Here is a 22,321-nt window from a genome sequence, read left to right as displayed (position 1 = left end):
AATATTTCTAAGAAAGGAGTAACATATGACGACTCATAGAGGTGTATGGAAGAATAGAGTTTTATCAACCGCCGGGAAAAGGCCAGGGAGATGATGTTATTTTGATTTTCAAACTTTATGTTGATTCGCATTTTTGTACATTATACTGCGGACCATTTAAGGTGGTTTTTAGGCACAAAAATGTTCATATAACAGATTATTTTTACGCTTTTTTAATTTATTTAATTAAATCTTACTAATATTATAAATGCGATAGATGGATGGATATTTGTAGTAGGCTTTAATGAATCTTGATGAAATTTGTCAAAGATGTATAACATAGTTTGGAAGAACACATAGGCTGCTTACTAAATTTTTTTTAATTCCAAGCAGAGTGCAAGCAAAAGCTAGCTAGAAAATAAAAATAGATTTGACGTACATACAATGGTACGTCGCTCTTACAATGGTATATAGGTATATGTTATACCTATTAATAATATTTAGTTGCGTTATATTATACGTTTATTTTAATAGCAATATGATGTTGTTAATTGCTTTCCATTGAGTAGGTAGTCACGAGAGTTGAGCGTGCTAATATTTTAAACGTGAAATTGAACTCTATTACATTGTAATAAAGCTCTGTAATGTGTTGATTTTATTATGTCATCAGTAAGTATTACACCGTTTGTTTAGTCGACATGAGTAAACGTTTTTACTCAACCGGATTGACTTACAATTGCTAGCCTTTATATGCTACTATGTACAGTAAATGTGTTCCTATAAAGGTGGGTATACACTGAAGTATTTTCTCTTAGCTTTTCCATGTAATGTAGCGTACAATACAGGTAAAAGTACAGTTTCAAAGTATGGTTCGTGAAAGGGTATACGGCTAGTTGTTTTGTTAAGTAAATGTTCTAATATATACTCACCTTTACGTTGTTTTGTTACATTTAACTGACTGTGAACGTAATTACAAGCTTTTATATTATTTCACCTGTCCTGATGTTTGATTGTTTTAATTGAATTGAAACTTTGCATACATGTGTAAGTTGCGTGACATTGCAATATTATGATGACATGGTACCGATCTGATGATGGAGCTGGAAAATGACCAGAGGAACTACGCAATGAAACGACATAACCTCATCGAATTTGAACTCGTTTGAATCGTCTTGATAAGTTGTTTGTCTTTTTTAATACATATTTAGTTCTTCTGATTAAGAAGAACATAATAAAAGCTTGTTTATAAAGCTTTTTTTTATTTTTGTTAATCGTTGTCATTCCGAGCCGCTATAAAGTTTGTAAACACTTGCAACATTGTTGTGCGGTATTAAATTACGGTATGTTTACTATGGACATACATAACTTAAGATAATGTGTCAATGAGTGCATCAGGTTACAAGGTCGATTTGTACTGGTATCATATTCAAAGTCCTACTTGATAAAGTAGTATGCATTACTTTAGTTTACCATCATTCATTTACATTTTTAACGCCATGGTAACAACCTTCGCACTAATTACCTCTGACAAAGACGTATTAACCATCACCATATTCTCCCAAATCGGTCAAGCTACAAACCGACAAGGTTATCGAACCCGGTGGGCATAAGTCAAACTAAATTATGACAGCTCACTTGCGCCCTCGTCAAAAGCGTCACAAGCTTCTCTACGTACTGTTTATTCACTACTAGCTTTTACCCGCGACTCCGTCTGCGCGGAATAAAAAATAGAAAACGGGGTAAAAATTATCCTATGTCCTTTTCCTGGTTCTAAGCTATCTGCCCATCAATTTTCAGTCAAATCGATTCAGCTGTTCTCGAGTTATAAATAGTGTAACTAACACGACTTTCTTTTATGTATATAATAAGATGTATCTAAGTCCACTACGTTATGTTTTACGTTTTTACACTTTTTGACTTGCCATGATCGACTGATTTAATAGTCGCGATCGACCGGTTGGTCACCCCTGATCACCAAGAGTGTTTTTCATTGCTCTAAAGAAATTAATGTTTCAAGTATATTAAGTTCTGACATACTTACATGATTATATATCTTTTGTTTCATTCTTACGATAAGTGTGTAATAACACTATAATCTTCAAGATATACTATAAATACTTCAAGATAACACCATTTCCATTTTACTGTACCTGTTTATTGACGTTATTAATTTGAGTACATTTATTAAGTACTATAGCGGAGTCAACCAAGTAGCGCTTGGCCAGTGTGGTTGACTAGAGTCCCCTTTGACCTTGAACAGACTCGATCCCCGAGAGTGGGGACTTGTAGACGACCATGTGTGTACATACATATTTTCAGTTTTCACGTGAGTCACACGTAAGCGTCTTTGTTAATCAGATTGAGGATCTTCGAGGAACACAGGAACTTTTGTGTATACTCACTCTTTTAAATTAAAGCTCGACATAGAATACAAAAATTTTTGTATCCGTGTCTAAAGTTCTCTGTGCTATTTGATCGTTATGCGTCATATAATAATAATAAACTTTCTTACAATTTCAAATTATAATGCAGCGATACGATATAAAACTGTAAGTGCTACATAATGATAGGTTTTGTGAAAATTAAACGCTTTCTCAATAGCTATCGTGTAATGTTAAAATTGCACATATAATTCCCTGCAGCATGATATGTCTTGAATTTAAATAGATGTTATACGAGTAATGTAAGAAATCATTAACCCAATTCTTTTTAATTTCAGGTTTGTGAGAAACTGGAAATCGGTGTCGAGTCTGATTACTTCGGGCTAAGAGTATGCCACGGATCAGGACCTGGAAGATGGCTGAACTTGAGAAATCCCCTCGACCCGCATCGTATCCCCGGCGGTCGTCTTGAACTTCGCGTCAAGTTCTGGGTACCACCACATCTTCTCATCAATGAACCAACGCGGCACCAACACTACTTACACGCGAAACTAGACCTTATTGAAGGCAGACTAGTCGTCGCCGATCAAGAAGTCGCTCGACGTATCATAGCGTACATAGCCCAAGCAGAGACTGGAGACTGCGACGTGGATATGCCTCCCACACATATCTACGAGGAGTGCAACAAAATAGGACCGCAAGGCGTCAAACCTGATGATCATGTAGACAAGATCATCGAATACCATTGTGAGATAGCAGGCATGCGAGCATCACAGGCGGAATACAGACTACTAAAAGAAATATCGAAACTCGAGTCGTTCGGTGAAGAACTATTCTTCTGCAAGCCAGTTACACAGAGTAACAACGCTCACAACCTCTACAGCCACTTGCTGTATCACAGGCAACAAGTAGAAGAGCCTAGAGCGAGGGACGAACAGGAGATAGACGGTGGAGGAACCGTCGGCTGCTTGACTTCGGGACAGAACGTTGGTGGCTGCGGCTGTCGGCTTAGCACGTGCGTCGGTGTCGGCCCGCACGGTATCGTCGTGTACCGCCCCGCCTGCAACGGAGACCAGGATATTGGTGTAGAAAAACAAAGGTAAGCTTATATTGCCAATAGATGGCGTTGTTTCTAATTATGTTAATCACACTATTAAGTTTCGTCTATCGTTGTGTCAGCATTAGATGGAAATTCGTAATCACTGCCTACCCTATTGAATATTGATTCGATTGTAATTGTGTAAAAAGGGCACAATAAGTTCTTAACGTAACGATGTTATTATGTAAGAAAGTTTCACTTTTATTGTGTCGATAATTTTTCATAGCATTTTTTATCTAACGGTAAGATTAAACATTCTATACGTTTATTGAGTTACTTAAAAACTTTTAAAAATTAGTTACTTTTTTAAAAAAAATCGTAGTTAGCGTTGCCAGGCGTCCGGATAAAACTGGACATAGGTCGGCTTTTTGATTGCGTGTCCGGCCAAAATAAACTGCGTCCGGATTGTCCGGCTCCTGTTAGGCTTTTTATATTTCGCAAACGGGAGTGAACGAGAGCAGGCGAGAGTCGACTGACGGTCGTGTCTGATCTTTCTACCTAAATGTCCGGACAAACTGGCTAGTCTGTCCGGCTATTAGGTTTGGTGACCTGGCAACCCTATTCGTAGTAAATTCTACGAACCAAATACAATAATGAATCTTACCAATATTATAAATGCGAATGTTTGGTTGTATGGATGGATGTATGTTTGTTAGAAGATATCTCTAAAACTGCATGGATCTCGATGATATTTTCCATAGTTAAAAACATAGTCTGGGAGAAAACATAGGCATAATTACGTTTTTTTAATCCCGCACGGACGGAGTGGCGGGCGACTCTTTGTTTGATTATCTCAAATGTTTGTCAAACTTATCCGGGTTGAATAATCTAGTTTAAATGCGAAAAACAATGGTATCTTATCATATGTAAATATAGTTTTGCCAGAACAAACTTCACAAACACGATAAAGAATTATGTTATGTACATAAAAAGTGTACATTTTGAATTACTGATAAATTCAATAGCACTCGAACAAAGAGAAAAAAAAATTATAGAAGAATCATACATTGTTTACACGTAGAATAGAATAACAATTAGACTGTCTGATGATTAAAAGACTGTGAACCTTATAAGATGGCACAATTCCTAATTCCCAGTGTTGAAGTTAAAATTCTACCAACATCTTATGGGTTTACTAATACAAATGTATACCCATGTGAACCCATTCTTATCTGAACTTTGTTGCGAAGTGTTATAATGCGAATATTTAGATGGATGGATGGATGTTTGTTTGAAGTTATCTCCGGAATGGCTCAACGGTTCTTTATGACAGCCGCCCGGAAAGAGTCGTGGGGACAGCTAGTACAATGTATTAATAGATGTAATTTTTTACTTTGCATACTGCGTAGGAAGTAAAATTTTGTATAAAGAAAATATTTGTGTTCTATTGGCATTCAATTTGGTAATATTGTTTTAACTTCCCAGATTCTTCTATAGGAACTTACGCTCTTAAAGATAAATATTAAAAACTCTTTTCATCTCTTTCCAGCATCCCATACACGGCAATCCACCGCGCGCAACCATTACGCCGTCTGTTCCAGCTGTCGTACGTAACTGGCGAGGGTCACGAAGCGACACTACACGTCAAGATGGCGACCTCAGGTCAAGCGGCCGCGCTCTACCGCGCTGTGACAGAGAAGCACGCTTTCTATTGCTGCGAGACTGTGCGCAGTGACGTCACAGAACAGTTCATCAGAGATCTCAAGGTACGTTAAATGTTAATTAAACTAAAAGTAATTTCAAATTATTCTTTTTTCTAAATTCCTAAGATTATTTTCTGCAGAAGACAGGAAAAAATGTGCATACTTTAACTGGAGATTTTCTATGTCAAAGATTCGAACAACATTGTACTTTAAAAAAAATCCTACCATACCATAGGCTACATAATCTTTTTTCAGAAATACTTTTTGGCATCATGCCAAATTATTTTGATATCGAAATAGAATTTATAAAAACTTGTCTATGGCTTATATTTCTTTTAATCTCGGCATTTATCATAAGCCACGTTTAAGTAAAATAAAATAATGAATTTGTAAGACATTGACGAATTTAAAACATATGTAAAATGATATTTGCAAAGCAACAAAGACATGTATTGGAAAACTGCGCAATTTGAACTTTGTCAGGTCCGGTTCATTATTAATTCATGAGGAGGTGTATTTACTATCGTCATTTTTTTCGCATTCATGTCACTGATTTATTGTTAACTTGGTCACTTCAAATTGCGCCTAGATAATAAAATAAGAACATAACAAATTCCTTTTTTTACTTATAATCCGATATTGATATTTTGACAAACAAATGTATATTTTTGGATGGATGGATGGATGTTTGTTTGAAGGTATCTCCAGAACGGCTCAACGGATCTTGATGAAATTTGACATAGATGTAGATCATAGTACTTTTTTTTTTAATTCCGCGCGGACGAAGTCGCGGGTGACAGCCAGTCGTAAAATGAACGTAAATTGTAACTGATTCACCTTACGATGATAAACTGTTGGATACCACAAACGACATGTAAAAAAAGTATATTTGAATTTTTTTTCGTTTCTCTCTGATTTATTCGCCGATTTATTGAAGGCGTCAGTGCTTAGATAAGTGGATTTGTAAATTACACATCATGTTTGTCCTTTCTAGCGGTCATTCGAATACAAATAAAACTGCTTATATCTATCTAAATGCTAGATGTTTTTTTGTTTGACATTTGCAAGGATATTAAGGTTAAAGTCAATTTATGGTGTACAACTCTACCGTAATCTCAATTATGTTTCAGTAAAGTAATGTTTAACAACTAAATACCACACCAACTAAAAATAACACCATGTATCAAAAATATCCTTATTCTGAAAAAAAAAAAACTTACCTTTACAAAAGAAATGTGCAAGATCATATTGGAAACTCTTTTAGTTTAATTAACTAAGCTTTAACGTCCATTTTATTTTCAGGGTACAATAGCTTCTATATTCAACGATTCATCAACGTTGGGTCGTCGCTACGTGTTCGATATCAGACGCACGTGTCGCGAGGTACATGACCGGGCACGCCGCGCTGCGCACGCACACGCGCACGCACACGCGCACGCACACGAGCCGCGCACTCGACGTAGATCGGGAAGTAACCACGAGGTGAGAACCATAACTGCTACAACGAAAAGAGTTACATTTGACAACAGATATGTTAATTGTTTTCATATGATGAATGTATCGACATAAATGCCCACTTTCTTCCTTAAACTGTTACCATATAACTACAATAAAGTAGCTATTAACTACATTTATCTATAATGAGGAAAGGTTTGATTGTTTGTTTGTATTGAATGTGCTTCAAAACTACTGAATTATTTCACTGTTGGGAAGCCACACTGGAGACTTGGGCTATAATTTTTTTTTTAATTCCACTGGAAGAAAGTCGCGGACGAATGCTAGTATCTTATAAATTAATGGACAAGATGGATCGATTATGTTTTCTTCATGTCTCCCTCAATATTAAAAAAAAACAATTATCCAAAATTCATTTACAAATTTCTTCCAAAAGCTTATTTCTATGTATTAATCTGTCTAATATATTAATTTGTATTATTTGTCGTCAGGATGGATTGCCGCGTTCACGCAGCAGCAGCAGCAGTGAGAGCGGAGGTCGCGGGGCCAGCAGTGGTGAGGTGCTGGCTTGCCGCGTTTGTATGGACGCCGCAATTGACACACTACTTCTACCTTGTCGCCACGTCGTCTGCTGCCAGAACTGCGCGCCCAGGTACATACTTACAAGTCACAATGAAATATACACTGACATATGATACTGACGTAGTGGGGTACATACTGTCACAGTGTGATACATACTTGAGATTTAATGTGGATGTCTACGAAGGTTAAAGGAAGACCAAAGAAAGTATGAATAGATTGTGTGAAAGAGGATATGCGTAAGAAGGGGGTAAATTCAGATATGACGTCTGATAGAGATGTATGGAGGAGTAGTACATACTGTGCCGACCCTCCATAGGGATAAGGGCAGGTTGATGACAATGAGATACATACTAACTCAGTGGGATACATACTGACGTAGTGGGATACATACTGACGTAGTGGGAAACATACTGACGCTGTGGGATACATATTGACTCAGTGGGATACATACTGACGTAATGGGAAACATACTGACGTAGTGGGCACATGCTGACGTAGTGGGAAAAATGCTGACGTATTGGGAAACATATTGATATTTAGGATACTAGCAGCTGCAGCTATGCAGCTATTGTGGGCTTTTAGTGACGGAAAAAATTCCAATTTAAAAATTAACTCAATTATTTCTCCTTTATAATGAAAAATGTTTATAACCCATCTCATTGTAATTAAATAAATGTCAATGAAAGAGGAAAAGTCTTTATTTTTCTATGCGATTAATTAATTTATTTTTTTCTTTTCTTTACAGATGCAATCGTTGCCCGCTGTGTAGATGTGAAATAGAAAAGCTAATGCACATATACCTGCCCGTTGAATACCAGAAGAGTCCTGGAGTCATAATAAAATGATCGATAGATCAAATCGAATCGAAGACTCGACTATGTAACGGCAAAACGAATACGAAAAATCGTTTTTGGGATTACTGCACGCTTTTCCCGCCATTGCGCTCGTGTGACAGCTGTCAAAGTTGACAGTTTGACGTTAACGCCAGTGTCTATGGTATTGATTTATAATGAACGCGTTCATTTAAATTGGGATCAAAAATTTTAAAAGTGTTTGAAAATAACATTGAATTCGTGACACAGTGTGAAAAGTGAATATGAAATGGAAGAAAAAACTCAAAAGACTACATAATGTGTGATTGTCTGTCTAGTCAAAAATGTTGACTTGTTTAATGCATTTTTTTATACTTTGTATTGTCTAATAGAGTGCCTCTTGTACGGAATGAAAGCCATTCCAATATTTCACCAACAACAATAAAATATATTTGGTACTTATTATCTTAGATTTAAAATAATAAATCTATGTTAATTAAAAAAAAATAACTGTAAGAATTTTTTTCCTTCGTTTTAGAAGGCTATAATTTTTAAAAAGTTATGATTTTTTTTTTATTTAAATTAATAGATTAAACACCTGGCTTTTGAGCCACTTTGACCCAAGTAATTATAAAAAAATGTGAAAACCAAAAATAAAAAAATCTTCGTAAGATAATGTGCATTTTAATATTATTATTAACGAAATGTTTATTTTGGATTACGTTAACATTTACGTAAGTCTTGATAATAATTGTAAGACCCGTGGTCTATAAGATATTTCTCTAAGAAAAATAAACATAATAAATTCGACCTATATGTTGTTTTATTTAAAAGAAAACTATATGAAGTATTGATGAATATTGTTTGTTTAGCTGACGGTATGTATAAAGGTTTGGTTCCAAAAAAAATCCTAAATTAAACTTTGATGAAAGTGAGAGGGTCAAGGAATATTTCTAGTAATAAATATAGCCTATGTAACTCAGGGATAATGTAGCTTCATAACAATGTAAGAATTTTTCAAATCATTTAAATAGTTACGGAACATATTCAATGCAAACGAACAAACAAATCTTTCCCCCTCTTTATTATTAGGAAACAAATATTGGTACGTCTTTATTTTCATGCTGAACCACTTAAGCAATCAAATTTCGTATTTTAAATGTTTAAACAAGTAAAAAGACAATCTAGGTTCACCTAGTATCATTATTCTATTAAAACATAGTTTTCCTTATTTCCGTAAGTCGCGACATCTTTTTTCTTTTTATGTAAACTATAGTTCGTTAGGATATTTTTATATTGGCAGCATTGACATCTCTGTCTCAATATAGTTTTTTTTATATTTTGAGATTTAATGACTTATTATGAAATAAGACATTAAAGATCTTAGGATAAATGTTTGAAAATTTAAGTATTTGAAATTGAATTGTTTCCACATTGTTTCCTTATTTCGTTTAAAACGCGATTGTCTCTTTGACATAGACAGAAGTCTTGTCAGTTTGAAAATTTTGAAAAAACTTATTGTCTATGAGAACAGTAACATTGCCACTCTTAAAATATTATAATGACACGTTTCCAAAAAGATAATATTAAATTATTATTTAAGATTTTATGTCATATAGCTAACAAAAATTGAAATAATTTTTCAATAACTGTAGAAAGAGTATTTAACTTGAATAAAATTATAATTATATTGCACCAGAAGAAAGAGAAGTTATAATTTTAACTGGATTGCAGAGAAAGAAGATTTGTTACTTACTTTTAGTAACTTAATCGTTTTATTTTTCATTCAATGATTTGGTAACTTTTAAGCTCCAAACCATAAAATGGGAGAACAAAATAGAATGGCAACATTTTTCTCAATTCGCACGAGCGCAAGATGGCTGCCAATTTATGTGAATGCAAGGACGAGTTGTAAAGTGATATTCGTTGGTTCGGTGATATTAAGTTAATACTGTGATAATAACTTTGTAAATATTACGTGGCTGCAGTGTATGTGTGTACGTGCAATCTGTTATGAGTTTTCGATGGTTATAAATCTATATGTGCAATATTGCGTTAGAAGTCATTTAAAATGTTCTGTGTTGAGTTGTGATTATTATTTATGCAGTGACAGCCCTATCTGGGCTGATATGATGCGTGTTGTTGGATGATACCGGTCATTTCATGTGAGTAACAATTTTTTGAGCTGCGTATTCATTTAGGAATAGAGTATGTGTCTAGCAAAAACGGATTTGTTAGCCCTGTTAACCTATTTGACTATATGGGGAGTTTGGTGTAGCGTGGCGAAACGAGGCGCCGGTTCGTTGCCGGGCCGTTCGGGCCTCGTAGCAGCTGTTCGATTCACACGCCGTCTTTACCTCAATTTCATTATTCACACAAATTTTTACAATACATCGATGTTTTAAAAGTGACACCGTTCTGTCTCATGTTTCTTTGCGGTGTCGTTCAAGTTATACTCATGTTTTAACATAAAAGTGCCTTTTGTGGCTAACAAAAAATAAAATACAAGACCTATAAACGTTTATAACACATTTACAAAGCTTGTTTATGGATAAACATCAATCAGTGTTGCAAGTAACTGTTCAAAATTTACACAACGCTAAAATTATGTAATTAATTTGGAAATGTGAATAAAAGGCATATTTGAATTAGTATCAAAGTGGTACAAGGACATAAAATTATATTGAAAATGAGGGCAGTCATTTGACAATAAATGCTTCAGTTGTATAACCTCAATCCATTTTAATAATAATATAACTTTTCTATGAGACGCAATTCTACCCAAAATTTATATTAGCTATGAACATATAGTAAGCAGTATGTTATTTACCATTACATATTGCATTTAGTTTCACACAGTTGTTTGAGTTAAATCATGATGTATATTTTTTATAAAGAAAGGTTTTTATTGTTATGACAGCATTGAGATATGTATCATAATTCCATTGTATTCAGAATACTGTGAATGGTATGTGAAAATAAAAATGTTTATATATCAGCTATTGAAGTCAGTAGGTTGATGGACTTTCGCTATATCCTTTGTTACCTATCCCATTCCTAGAAATTATATAGAAAACATATGTACAGTGAAATATATTTTTATATATACAGACATTCCAATTTTCTTAATATGTATAGATTTTTATTGGAGAGTGTCGGTGGATCAGGGGTTAAGTACTTGACTCGCAATTTGCAGGTCCTGGATTCGAATCCCGCCATGTACCAATGTGTTTTTCGATTATCGATTTACATATGTACATTTATCCGACATTCTTAACTTGAAGGAAAACATCATGATGCAACCAGCACATATCTGAGAAGAAATTCAAAGATCTGTGTGAAGTCAAAAACTCGCACTTGGCCAGCGTGTTTGAGTATGTCCTAGTCAACCCTAACTTGGGGTAGGTTCCGAGCCTCTCAGTGGGGACGTAAAGTGAGCTGATGATGATTTATAGATTTTTATATATAGAAGGCTTCAGATTTGGGTTTTTACATGTTACCTAATATTAAATGTTTTTTTAAGTATTTATAAGGATGTATAAAAATGTTAAATCAATTTGTAAATATGTGTAGTCATAGTACAATAATTTCTATAATCAGCCTAGCAACAAGTAAAGTGCTACAATATTTTTTACATTCAAGTGTTAGACATATATGTTAATGTTGGTATAAAAGTGTGTTAACTATTGGTTGGAATATATTAAGTAAATATAATTTTGTTGTCAGGCAAAAAGTTTATATATTTTAGTTTTGGACTGAATGACAACTTGTATGTCAATTCCATTGTGATCTCTTGTAACTTAAGATTGGATACACTATACATAGACGGGCTATGAACCATGGTATTTTGTGCCTATTTGATTTTTGCCATTTTGGCCCTGACAGTTAAAGTTAGTAGTGGTGGTGAGGATTTAAACTAATAATCTAGATAGAACTGTCAGGAACTTTATAAAGACGAGTTTGTCAGTACGAAATCAAAAGCAGAACAAAAACTGTCATTTTCAAGCAATGGCATATCCTTTTATAGAGGTTGAAAATGAAGCTTTCTAGATATCACTGTAGTTATTGACTAATTTTGCAGTAATTAATTATAATTAAATTATACAGAATTTACACAACAATCGCATATCCATATCCGCCGGATAAATTGTTATCAAATTGTAAATTGTTGAATTGTTAACAAGATTCATTTTAACCATGGGATTCAACTCCATGTGACTCCAAAACATACCTACAAATACGTAATATAGTTCTCTGTTTTTTTTTAGCGAAGGAAATGCACGGTATTCCATTTTCCTAGTAAACTGTTTTAAAATGTCCGATTCTTTTTTATTATAAACTAGCTAGTCGCCGGAATTTAAAAAAAACTTAATAAGTAGCCTATGTGTTCTTCCAGACTATGTTCTAAATCTGTGCCAAATTTCATCAAGATCCGTTAAACCGCTACGGAGATACCTTCAAACAAACATCCATCCATCGCATCTATCCATCTAAACATTCGCATTTATAACATAAGTAAGATTGAGATGAAAAACCGTGATGAAACTTTTCATCTGAAACCTACCTAAGTAAATAAAGCAACTTCCATACGTTATTCCAAGCACGTAAACTTGAATCCCGTTTATGTATTGACAAAGTAATGTATGCGTTTTCATTACACTCCTAAAGCATACATAATACGTGGCTGACCTTCGCGAATCGACCAGAATTACAAGCATATAAGAGTAGCATGTTTTAATATCAGGCAGGATCGTAACCAAGCACTATTTTTATATTGTACTAGCGACGCCCTCGAATTAGTCAACGCAGAATTTAAAAAAAAATAGCTACCTTTCCTCAAGTCCCTTCAAAATTCCTGCCGTTCCGGTGTTTTTCTCTGTTATTTTGAAAGGAAACGAGAATAATAACCATATGTTTATGGACATGTTTCGGCAATGGAAAGTGCCTGCTATCGCGGGCGCATTAAGCCAAATCGGAATTTATCAATGTCTAATAATAATTGACGGCTGGCATGAACATACGGACAACCTGATTGATTTTATTTTTATTATACTAAATATATTCGTTGCTTTTATATTTATTTGGTCGTTGTTATGTTGCTACACATTTTAAGGATGATATTTGTAGCATTTATCTTACTTCTTACTAGTATTATAAATGCGAATGTTTAGATGGATGGATGTTTGTTTGAATCTCCGGAACGGATCAACGGATCATGATGAAATTTGGCACAGATGTAGAACATAGTCTGGAAGAACACATAGGCTACTCGATTAAGTGTTTTTTTTAAAAGCTATTTAAACGATTTTTTGCGTATAAATGGCTGTTTCACGTAAATTTTTTTTTAAAGCTGTCGAAGTATGAAGTTCCAGATTTCGTGTTCATTATATTGAATAGTAAATATGACATGACGTAAAATTGAAAGATTCTTTATAACCGTAGGTTTCAACTGTCACAAAAATATATATTCATCTTACAATTCTTGAGAAAGCAGTGTTTATAATATGTTTTGTACAAATGTTTCCGCAGTGGAAACCCAAAAACTCGGAGCAATGACCCCCATTGAAGAGTTCGTCTTGCAGAATACGGGGAGTCCCTACAGACATGCGAAAATGTCAATTAATTTATAACTGCATTGAACTGGTTTAACTTGATTATTGAAGCAATTGTACAGTTTAAATTAAATGTTACACATCAATTAAGTTTTACATAAGGTAAATTATATAAACGTAATTAATTTTATATTGCAATCGTATACTAATAATATAAATGCGAATGTTTGGATGGATGTTTGTTTGAAGGTACCTCCGGAACGGCTCAACGGATCTGTCTGTAGTATGTTATCTGGAAGAACAAAGAGGCTAATTTTTATGATTCTTTTTTATTCCGCGCGAACATAGTCGCGGGTGACAGCTAGTGTATAACTTAGGTGATGTATTGGTTGTGTTGCGATCACTAATACGCTGAGTGGGTGATTCATCAGGCGCCGACACTGACGGATTAGCGAGCGCGGATATGTACGTGTGCGGCCAGGAAAAAAGCGATACTCCGATAGACTTATCTGACCTTAGATCAAAGTAATATTCGATTAGCGATATCATTAGTAGAATTTACAGATATAAAAGTGGATAAGCATATGACATCGAAATATATTTTTACTTCCGTACATTTTTAACTATTCGATTAACTATATCAATGTCAAATTACACTTGTATAAATATTCCTTATAAACTAACTTGATTAAAATTGTTATCTGCTATTCAAATCTCACATCTAATATGATTGAATAATGAGGACGTGTTAATTCTGAGTCATGGTTTATTTACAATTTCGTGGCCCCGTCTAGTGCGGCAACCAGTTTAGAGTTCATTCATAAGTAGGCGAGGTCTGTGATTAAGCGCCGGCTTTTGTGCTCACCCACTCACGCGAACTGTAGACAGTTTTAATATAATACAAAACTGACGACTGTCTACAAAGTGAGACTATTAGAGAAAAGTAAAAGTAATAAAATCACTTTAAATGTACTTAAAGTTCAATTCAACAGGGTTATATGGTTTAAATAGTCTGGTACGAAATATGGTGCAAAAAAGATACTTACTTTGAGGTTATGTTGCCTCGACAAATACATTTATACTTCAAGTCTCTAATACGTAATTAATCAGAATATAAATTAAGATAGAAAATCGAGAATTGTATATTAACGTTTCTGAAAAAACAAAACTGAGTACATGTTTTAATATGAATTTGGGCAGTGAGAACTGACAATAAAGTACTTTCGCATTGATCCAAGTATTACTGTGGCTTCGTTTCATAATCAGCTCTATTTTATTATCGTGGGAAACCGTTGTAAGGCGTTTAACGTCGCTCATTTCGTAATTAGCGTTGCGTAGCGTTGTCTGTGCGAGCTTACCTGTTGACTGTTAAGTAATTTAAATGATCTAAGTGGTACATGCGAGACAATATCAGATACATTTTTAACTTACCGTGGGTTTCTAAGACCGAAATATCCGTTTAAAACCTATTATCTCAGTCTTGTTAAAGCTAATGACAGGGATGGCGATATGTTTTATATAGAGAGATCTCAGAAACCAACGGTTAATCGTCATAGTTATTAGTTCATTATTCGAAAAAAGAAAAATATTCTAAGGAGTATTTAATCTCTTTGGTATTTAAATATTTGGCATTAATCTGTCATACTTACTCGGTACTACATTCATACAAAATGTTGTTCTATTAGTTTTAGCCATTCGATGATTCTGTCTTATCTTAACTAGGTTTTAGGTAACATGGCGTGGTCGCATAGAACTGAATTTTTTTAATGGAGCGTGTGTCTCTTGGGTAGCACGAAAGCTGAGTGCAGTGGGACACCGGTGCGTTCCACCGGTGATCCCGGATCCCCGACATTGGCACTAGAGGATGGCCACCGAGGGAGTTTTAACGGTTAAAAAACCACATAAATTTGTTTTCCCCCAGCAGCAGGGAATCTTTATTAAAAAATTTCCTCGGATACAAAAAAGCTTTGGAACATTCTGAAGCGGTAGTATATCAATGTTAATTTCTAAATAATAACAATTTGGCCCTTAGCTATTTGAATTACGCTATGTGAAATACCATAACTCCAAAAAAAACTATACTAATATTCGTTATAAATTATTCCGTTTGTTTGTTTGTATTGAACAGACTCTGAAACTACTTACCGATTTAAAAAATTCTTTTACTGTTGGGAAGGTATACTATCCCTCCACTAGCCTAGATATTTAGATAGGCTAGATTTTTTTTATATTCCGCGCGGAAGAAGTCGCATGCGACTGCTAGTTTTTTTGAGTACATACGCCAGCAATCATAAGGAATTCGAATAATGTTGTCGTTTTGTTTGCTTTTTGCAATCTTAAGATAGGGCTGCCAGATGATGAATATTTTTTTTAAACTTAGCTTTTGGTAAAATTGTCTAATAATTTAGACTTAATACATTTGAATTTATTATTTATTTAGCACCAGTAACTTCAACTAGGTAATATTTTTTTCTGTGTTTATAAAGCCCTCGCAATATGTGACATCTTGCCCTTAAATTATTCAAACTTTCGTGAAACATTATCATTAACTAATATAGAAAACGACTGAAACACTCACGTATACTTGTCCGGTGTCGGCACCGACTAGTTAAGGGCCCCCGATGGGCTCGAAACTAGTCGGTGCCGGTAATTTATTCTAGAATCATCATATTGTGTATTGTACCACTAGGTACTGGTACTTACTTTTAAAAAAAAATTATGACTACTGTTTAGACAACCCTAGCCGACCACAACCGAAGGCTTGTCCAGTTTTTTATCTCATGGCGACGTAAATTGTCTTACGTTTTTTCTTGTTTCGCGTCGTGTTGATTTAAACCTTGGTGAAGCCCCAACGCCAAGCTTCAAGATGATTGAAACAGAAGTGAAGCTTTATTATTATTATTAACTACAGTGGACTTCGACTTTAAGGACGGTCAAGGGACCATTACAACGGACAAGCATATTTATTATTCGAGTCTATTTTCTGTATCTGTGCCAAACTTCAATAAGATGCGTTGAACCGTTGCGGAGTCCTCGAGTAAATGTTTAAATTAAACGTTTCTTACGGGAACAGTACAAATTTCCGGGATCATAAGTCTATGTGTGCCTTCAGACTAAGTTCAACGACAAATTCATTGAGATCCATGCAACCATTCTGCAGATACTTTCTTACAAATATCCATCCATCCATCTAAACATTTGAATTTATAATGGTAGTAATATTAGTAAGAAGTAGTAGTAATATTAGTAAGGAGATGGACGTGAGTTACGATTAGTATAACGGTGTGTTTCCATTGTTATAGAACCTTATTAACAACGATATTGCCGTTTTTTTTATCTTAAAAAAAATAAACATGTCCTTATACAAGTTTCACAACAATTGAAAGTCATGATAATATGAATATTAAATTCATATAAAGATTTCTTTACATATTAATGAGGTTATTAAAATGTGTTCATAAACTTGATGATTGAATACGAAACTATTTAAGTCTGTATTTACATTAAAGAAATGTAATACATTCACAAACATGTAAAGATTTTACATTGAAACGTTTAGTTTACACAGAAAATATACAAAGTCGTGTTTATGAAATAATTTTAAATAATACAATAAAACGTTTTAGATCCGGTATCAAAGATGCATTTATTTGTGAAGCTGAAACCGATTTAGCTTTTGTTTAAATTAGAACAAAGATTATTTTTATTAAATCTTATCTTGCTAATATTATAAATGCGAATGTTTAGATGGATGGATGGATGTTTGTTTGAAGGTATCTCCAAAAGGGCTGCATGTATCTCGATGAAATTTGACATAGAGGTAGAGCATAGTCTGGAAGAATACAAAGGTTACTAATTTAGTTTGGTTTTTTTATTCCACGCGGACGGAGTCGTGAGTGATAGCTAGTTAGTAAATATTAACATTCTATTTTAAATGTAATTTGACCTAGTTATTGTATTTATTGACCCTTTTGCTGTTCGTGAATACATCTATTTGAAATACTATTTAAAATTGAGTCCACAACAGAATCCCAAAATTTTTTGTTCAGTAAATAATTTGCTATCAGAATATAAACTGACGTAATGCCCTACTGTTATTACTACAATCTCACTACCTGCGCAATTAATTTGTTATTTTGTGTCTTCTACTTTAACTACTGTTCTAGTCAAATTAAAAAGTGATGAAGTTGACATTCTAAAGGTGACATAATTGAATTTGAATCGAATAACCATGTAGTGACATTCTCAGCGTGTCCGTGGGTTGGCATTTTGTCTGATCGTGACGCCTTGGTAATTGCTGATAACGCTGTATACGAACAAACGTACATACCAACTTATCTCTCTCACGACTTCACACCGTTTAACTTTTTTTATTATTGTTTTTATGAAACGGAAAAAAGTAATAAAAACTTATTTTATAATACAGTTAACATCAAAAGTGAATGTAAAATTATAATGCTTGTGTAAAAGATAATGTTTAATGGTAGAAAATTTAATGAAACTGAAGGTCTAGCACGAATGTGTTTGCGAACGTTTTCATAACTTCATGGACAAAATACATATGAAAATTTGGTCAGCGACCCTACCGGGCGTAAACTAAACCTACAAATATCGACAATTTTGACATATTTTGTCGATGAAGTTAGGCAAATATTCGTGCTAGGCTACCTTATAGGTGAAATTGTGTCACATAAATGTTAACACATTTTTTAAGTAATAAATATACTTTAGAAACAGAAAACTTGTTTAAACTTTGAACAGTATTATCATACTGTGCCGATCCTTCATTGGGAAAAGGCAGGATGATGAATTTTTGCGTAAATCTTTCTTCTATGCTAAAAATATTTCGACATTTTATGTAAACGAAAAATAATTTTGTTCTCAAAGTGGGCGTGTCAGGCCACGTGGTACAATGTTACCGGGCTTTTGTAGCATAACGGGGGAGGGGCTACCTTCTACAGGCCTATGGAAGGTCGCAGATTCATAGCTGTCTCATTTCTCGTCTCGCTATCAGTCAGTAGCTTACCATTTTGTGAGAGAAGAGCAATAATGTTTTTGCTTATTGTTATCGAATAATTTAGACTTAGAGTCTAATAACCTTTAATCTGAGAATGGTCTAAAAAGATAAGTTTGTTAGGATAACGACCCATTGTGATACGAAAGTTTAGGTTTTGAGTCGACTGAATGTATACTAATAATTGTACTTTACAAACAGTGACTGATGATGCATACAAAATGTTTTAGGTAATTTATGTCTATGTTTTGATGATGTATACATTTTCCCAGATTATATTTAACAGAATAGAAAGTTCTTCAAAGGTGTCTATTAATTACGCAATGTTTTAGTAACTTTTTGACTTCTGGTGTAATGTAATTACAAAGTAATATAATTTGAAAAGTAATATTGAAATATTCACAATGATAGTGTTACTTATAAAGTGCTAGTGTTTTGATGTATGGTCCATGCAATACATTATGGATGGATTGATGTTTGTTAGTAGGAGGAATCTCTAAAAAGGTTTAACGGATCTCGTTGAAATTTGACACTGATGTAGAATATAGTCTGGAAGAACACATAGGCTACATACTAATTTTTTTCTTAATTCTACTCAAAAGCTATTCGATAAATTTACGTCATAAGTCCGAAAACAAAATACTCATGATATCTTATTTTAGCCTCTGCTATCTCTATCCACTCCTCGAGATGTCTCGTGATTTTTTTTCGGGATATCCCACTTTCGAGCTTCAAGTGATGGACGAACACAAACCCAAATAACACCTGAATTATCGATAGTAAATCTACAGTTCTACTGGAATTTTTGCACATACTTAAAATAAAAATTGTCTACGTTGCTTCTATTTCTTAATATTGAATAGACAAGAATAATAAAAGCTATTTTTGTATTATTAAGACCTTGTATGACCTTTAGTGGTCTTTATCTACAAGTCTCTAGGGTCATAAGTCATTTTAATCGGATCTCTTGCTTGACTGTACACGTCCTGCTGTACCAGCAAACTAGGGATGTTACACTTTTTTAAATATCGATATTCCAACCGACTTCAAAAAGGAGAAGGTTCTCAATTCGTCTGTTTTTTTTTATTACTTTTTTTGTTACTCCATAACTTAGCTCCCGGTTACCTGATTTACGTTATACTTCTTTTATATGAAAGGTAGTGCGAGTCGTTTGGTTTCAATGTATCTTTTTTTTTGTTTTAAGATCAATTCATCATCAGCTCAGTACACCTCCCCACCGAGGGGCTCGGAGCCTACCCTAAGTAGGAGTGACTAGGTCATAGTGAACCACGCTCTCCCAGTGCGGGTTGGTTGACTTAACACATAACATTGAATTTCTTCTCAGATATGTGCAGGTTGCATCACGATGTTTTCCTTCATCGTAAGAACGTCGGATACGTACATATGTATATCGAAAATCGGAAAACACATTGGTACATGACGGACAAATATTTATAGTAAATAATGACCAAAAGTATAAAATAGGCATTCTTACGTTTACTTATGTCGTAATCGCACTTTCTTTGACCCTCTTCGTCTGTTATAATTAGCTATATGCAATTATTTATGCTGCACTTGCAAATGGCAACTGAAATCAATATAGTAATTTATATTTACTTTACATTATATATTGTATGTAATGTGTTATGTTCCAAATCTATTATCATATTATATTCATATAAAGCTTTGCTATTTACGTATTTAATTTGACTACGTATTTCGCGAAGGCCTTGGCTATAGTGGTTTCATCGTAGTGTTGGCGTGAGTCGTTTGAACTTGCTGACCGCTGGTACTAGGTTGACCAAAAGTTTATTTTATTTAATCTAAACTAGCTGCCGCCTGATCTCCGTCCGCGCGGAATTAAAAAAAAAACTCTTAATAAGTAGCCAAAGCCAAAATATTCTTCCAGACTATGTTCTACATCTGTGCCAAATTTCATCAAGATCTGTTGAACTGTCCCGGAGATACCTTCAAACAGACATCCATCTAAACATTCGCATTTATAATATTAGTAAGAAGTAATATTTATATCTGACTAAATATAAATCTTTCTTAGACTAAAGAACAAAATCAGAGACGTCTGTGTATGCACCTTTACTACATTGTATTACGTAAATCGTTTAGCGACTTAAATCGTCTGGCTTCGAGGATTTACGTTGTTGTGTACAAAGGGACTTATTCTACTGAATAGGTATTGCTGATCTCGGTTTTGATGACTAACATTCATTTGTAAATAGAACTATTTTTAATGACGCGGAATATCTTGTCTTATGCTAAAGGCTTGTCACCTGATTGCTATTCACGCAAAATCTGGCACCTAATGAGGCATTCACGATTTGCCGCGCCCACCGTCGTGCCTCTCTGTTTGGCGGTGTAGAACGCGCTCGGCAACCCTGGTAGACACTAATAAATATAATATCAAATTATTTTCATATTATATAATTTAGCCTTACTAATATTATAAATGCGAAAGTTTAGATGGATAGATAGAGAACGGCTTAATGGATCTCGATGAAATTTGGCATACATGTAGAACATATTCTGGAAGAATAAAAAGGCTACTTATGATCCTGGAAATGTGTACTGTTTCAGTAGGATACATATGATTTACATATTTACTCGATAACTCCCTAACAGTTAACACATCTTATTTAAAATTGGCACAGATATAGAACATAATATCGAATAACACACGATATACTTTTCACCTTTTTTTAAATAAATTGCGCAGACAAGGTCGCGGGAAAAGCTAGGATTGTTATGAGTGTTTCGTGTGTGTTCGCGTGGTCAGTGCGTAATAAATGTGATGGATTTTTTTTTGTTTTTTTTTTTTTTATATTAAACAGGATACAATGTATACAGTTACAATTAAAGTGTATAAACCCATTGCGGGTTTCTTCAGACATTTTGGTACTACGTCATGAAATTTTTAAGTTAGTTTGTTGTTTGCCTTTGACGGTAATGGTTTCCGTGTATACATGGTTGTTCCATTTAGTCGCTAGTGACTATAGCTCAGGACTTGATCCTTTTTAGGCACTAACGACAATGTGTGACTCTTTGTTTAAACGACTGAATCAACTATGAAGAGAGAGATATCGTTCGATTGATATTTTTTTCCTAGAATGTCGTATTGCAATAGGCTGATTGTTTTTTTTTATTAATTTCTTGTTTCGATATTTACGCAATGTTGCGATTCAATGAACATTTTTTAAATACTTGTTACGATTTGTATTCGTTCGCTAACATGAACAACGAAGTCATTTTTATTCAGGTATCGATATTGTAAATTTTCATTTATCCCGACGACGACAGCGCCATTGTTTGCGCGTTTTTTTTTATCTGTCGCAGCTGCTGCCGTGACGGGGCAATATGTTAGAGGAATTTACATTGAAATATACAGCGGAATGATCGGTATAGGTTTGAATACGTAGTGCATAGTTCACATGTTTTTGATTTTATTTTATCGTAAAAAGTTACGGTTATTTAGTTGACGATTAATATGATTGTAGTCATGGGGTTACCAAGTTTGTAGTCGGAGTCGAGCAACATGCATTGGGATTGGAACCGCCGGCGGTCTCGAATCTAGTCGGTACTGATATCAGACTTATTAAAAAAATGTAACCGTGGGTTTCCATTGCCGAAGCACTTGAAAGACTTATTATGTCAGCTGTTTAAATACTATAATATAAAAGACATGATGTTTTATCAATGGAAATTTACGTTGTAGCAAACAATGAATATAAGCAAACATATATTGTTGAATAAATAAATATGCGCTATTAATACTCTATTTATTATGATCTT

General features: G+C 34.2%; 2 protein-coding genes across 5 annotated transcripts in view; both read left to right on the top strand.

The window, feature by feature from the left end:
- The window catches only part of LOC106708201 (E3 ubiquitin-protein ligase MYLIP), a 30,002-nt gene extending 21,583 nt beyond the window's left edge, over positions 1 to 8,419 (top strand). The window contains exons 2-6 of the mRNA XM_045684414.1: positions 2,699 to 3,459; positions 4,949 to 5,165; positions 6,405 to 6,584; positions 7,049 to 7,209; positions 7,885 to 8,419. Coding sequence (XP_045540370.1) covers positions 2,699 to 3,459; positions 4,949 to 5,165; positions 6,405 to 6,584; positions 7,049 to 7,209; positions 7,885 to 7,984 — 1,419 coding nt within the window. The 3' untranslated portion in view covers positions 7,985 to 8,419. The remainder of the gene's footprint in view (positions 1 to 2,698; positions 3,460 to 4,948; positions 5,166 to 6,404; positions 6,585 to 7,048; positions 7,210 to 7,884) is intronic.
- Positions 8,420 to 9,842: 1,423 nt separating this feature from the next.
- Positions 9,843 to 22,321, top strand: part of LOC106708185 — a 98,276-nt gene continuing 85,797 nt past the window's right edge. For all 4 annotated transcript variants that reach the window (XM_045684566.1, XM_045684565.1, XM_045684564.1 and 1 more), the window contains exon 1: positions 9,843 to 10,116. The gene's annotated coding sequence lies outside the window, so the exon portion shown is untranslated. The remainder of the gene's footprint in view (positions 10,117 to 22,321) is intronic.

This window comes from Papilio machaon, chromosome 26 (genome assembly GCF_912999745.1).
Source record: "Papilio machaon chromosome 26, ilPapMach1.1, whole genome shotgun sequence".
In the NCBI taxonomy this organism is placed as follows: domain Eukaryota; kingdom Metazoa; phylum Arthropoda; class Insecta; order Lepidoptera; family Papilionidae; genus Papilio; species Papilio machaon.
Note: the sequence above shows the minus strand (reverse complement) of the source record. Positions and strands in the feature narration are given on the sequence as shown.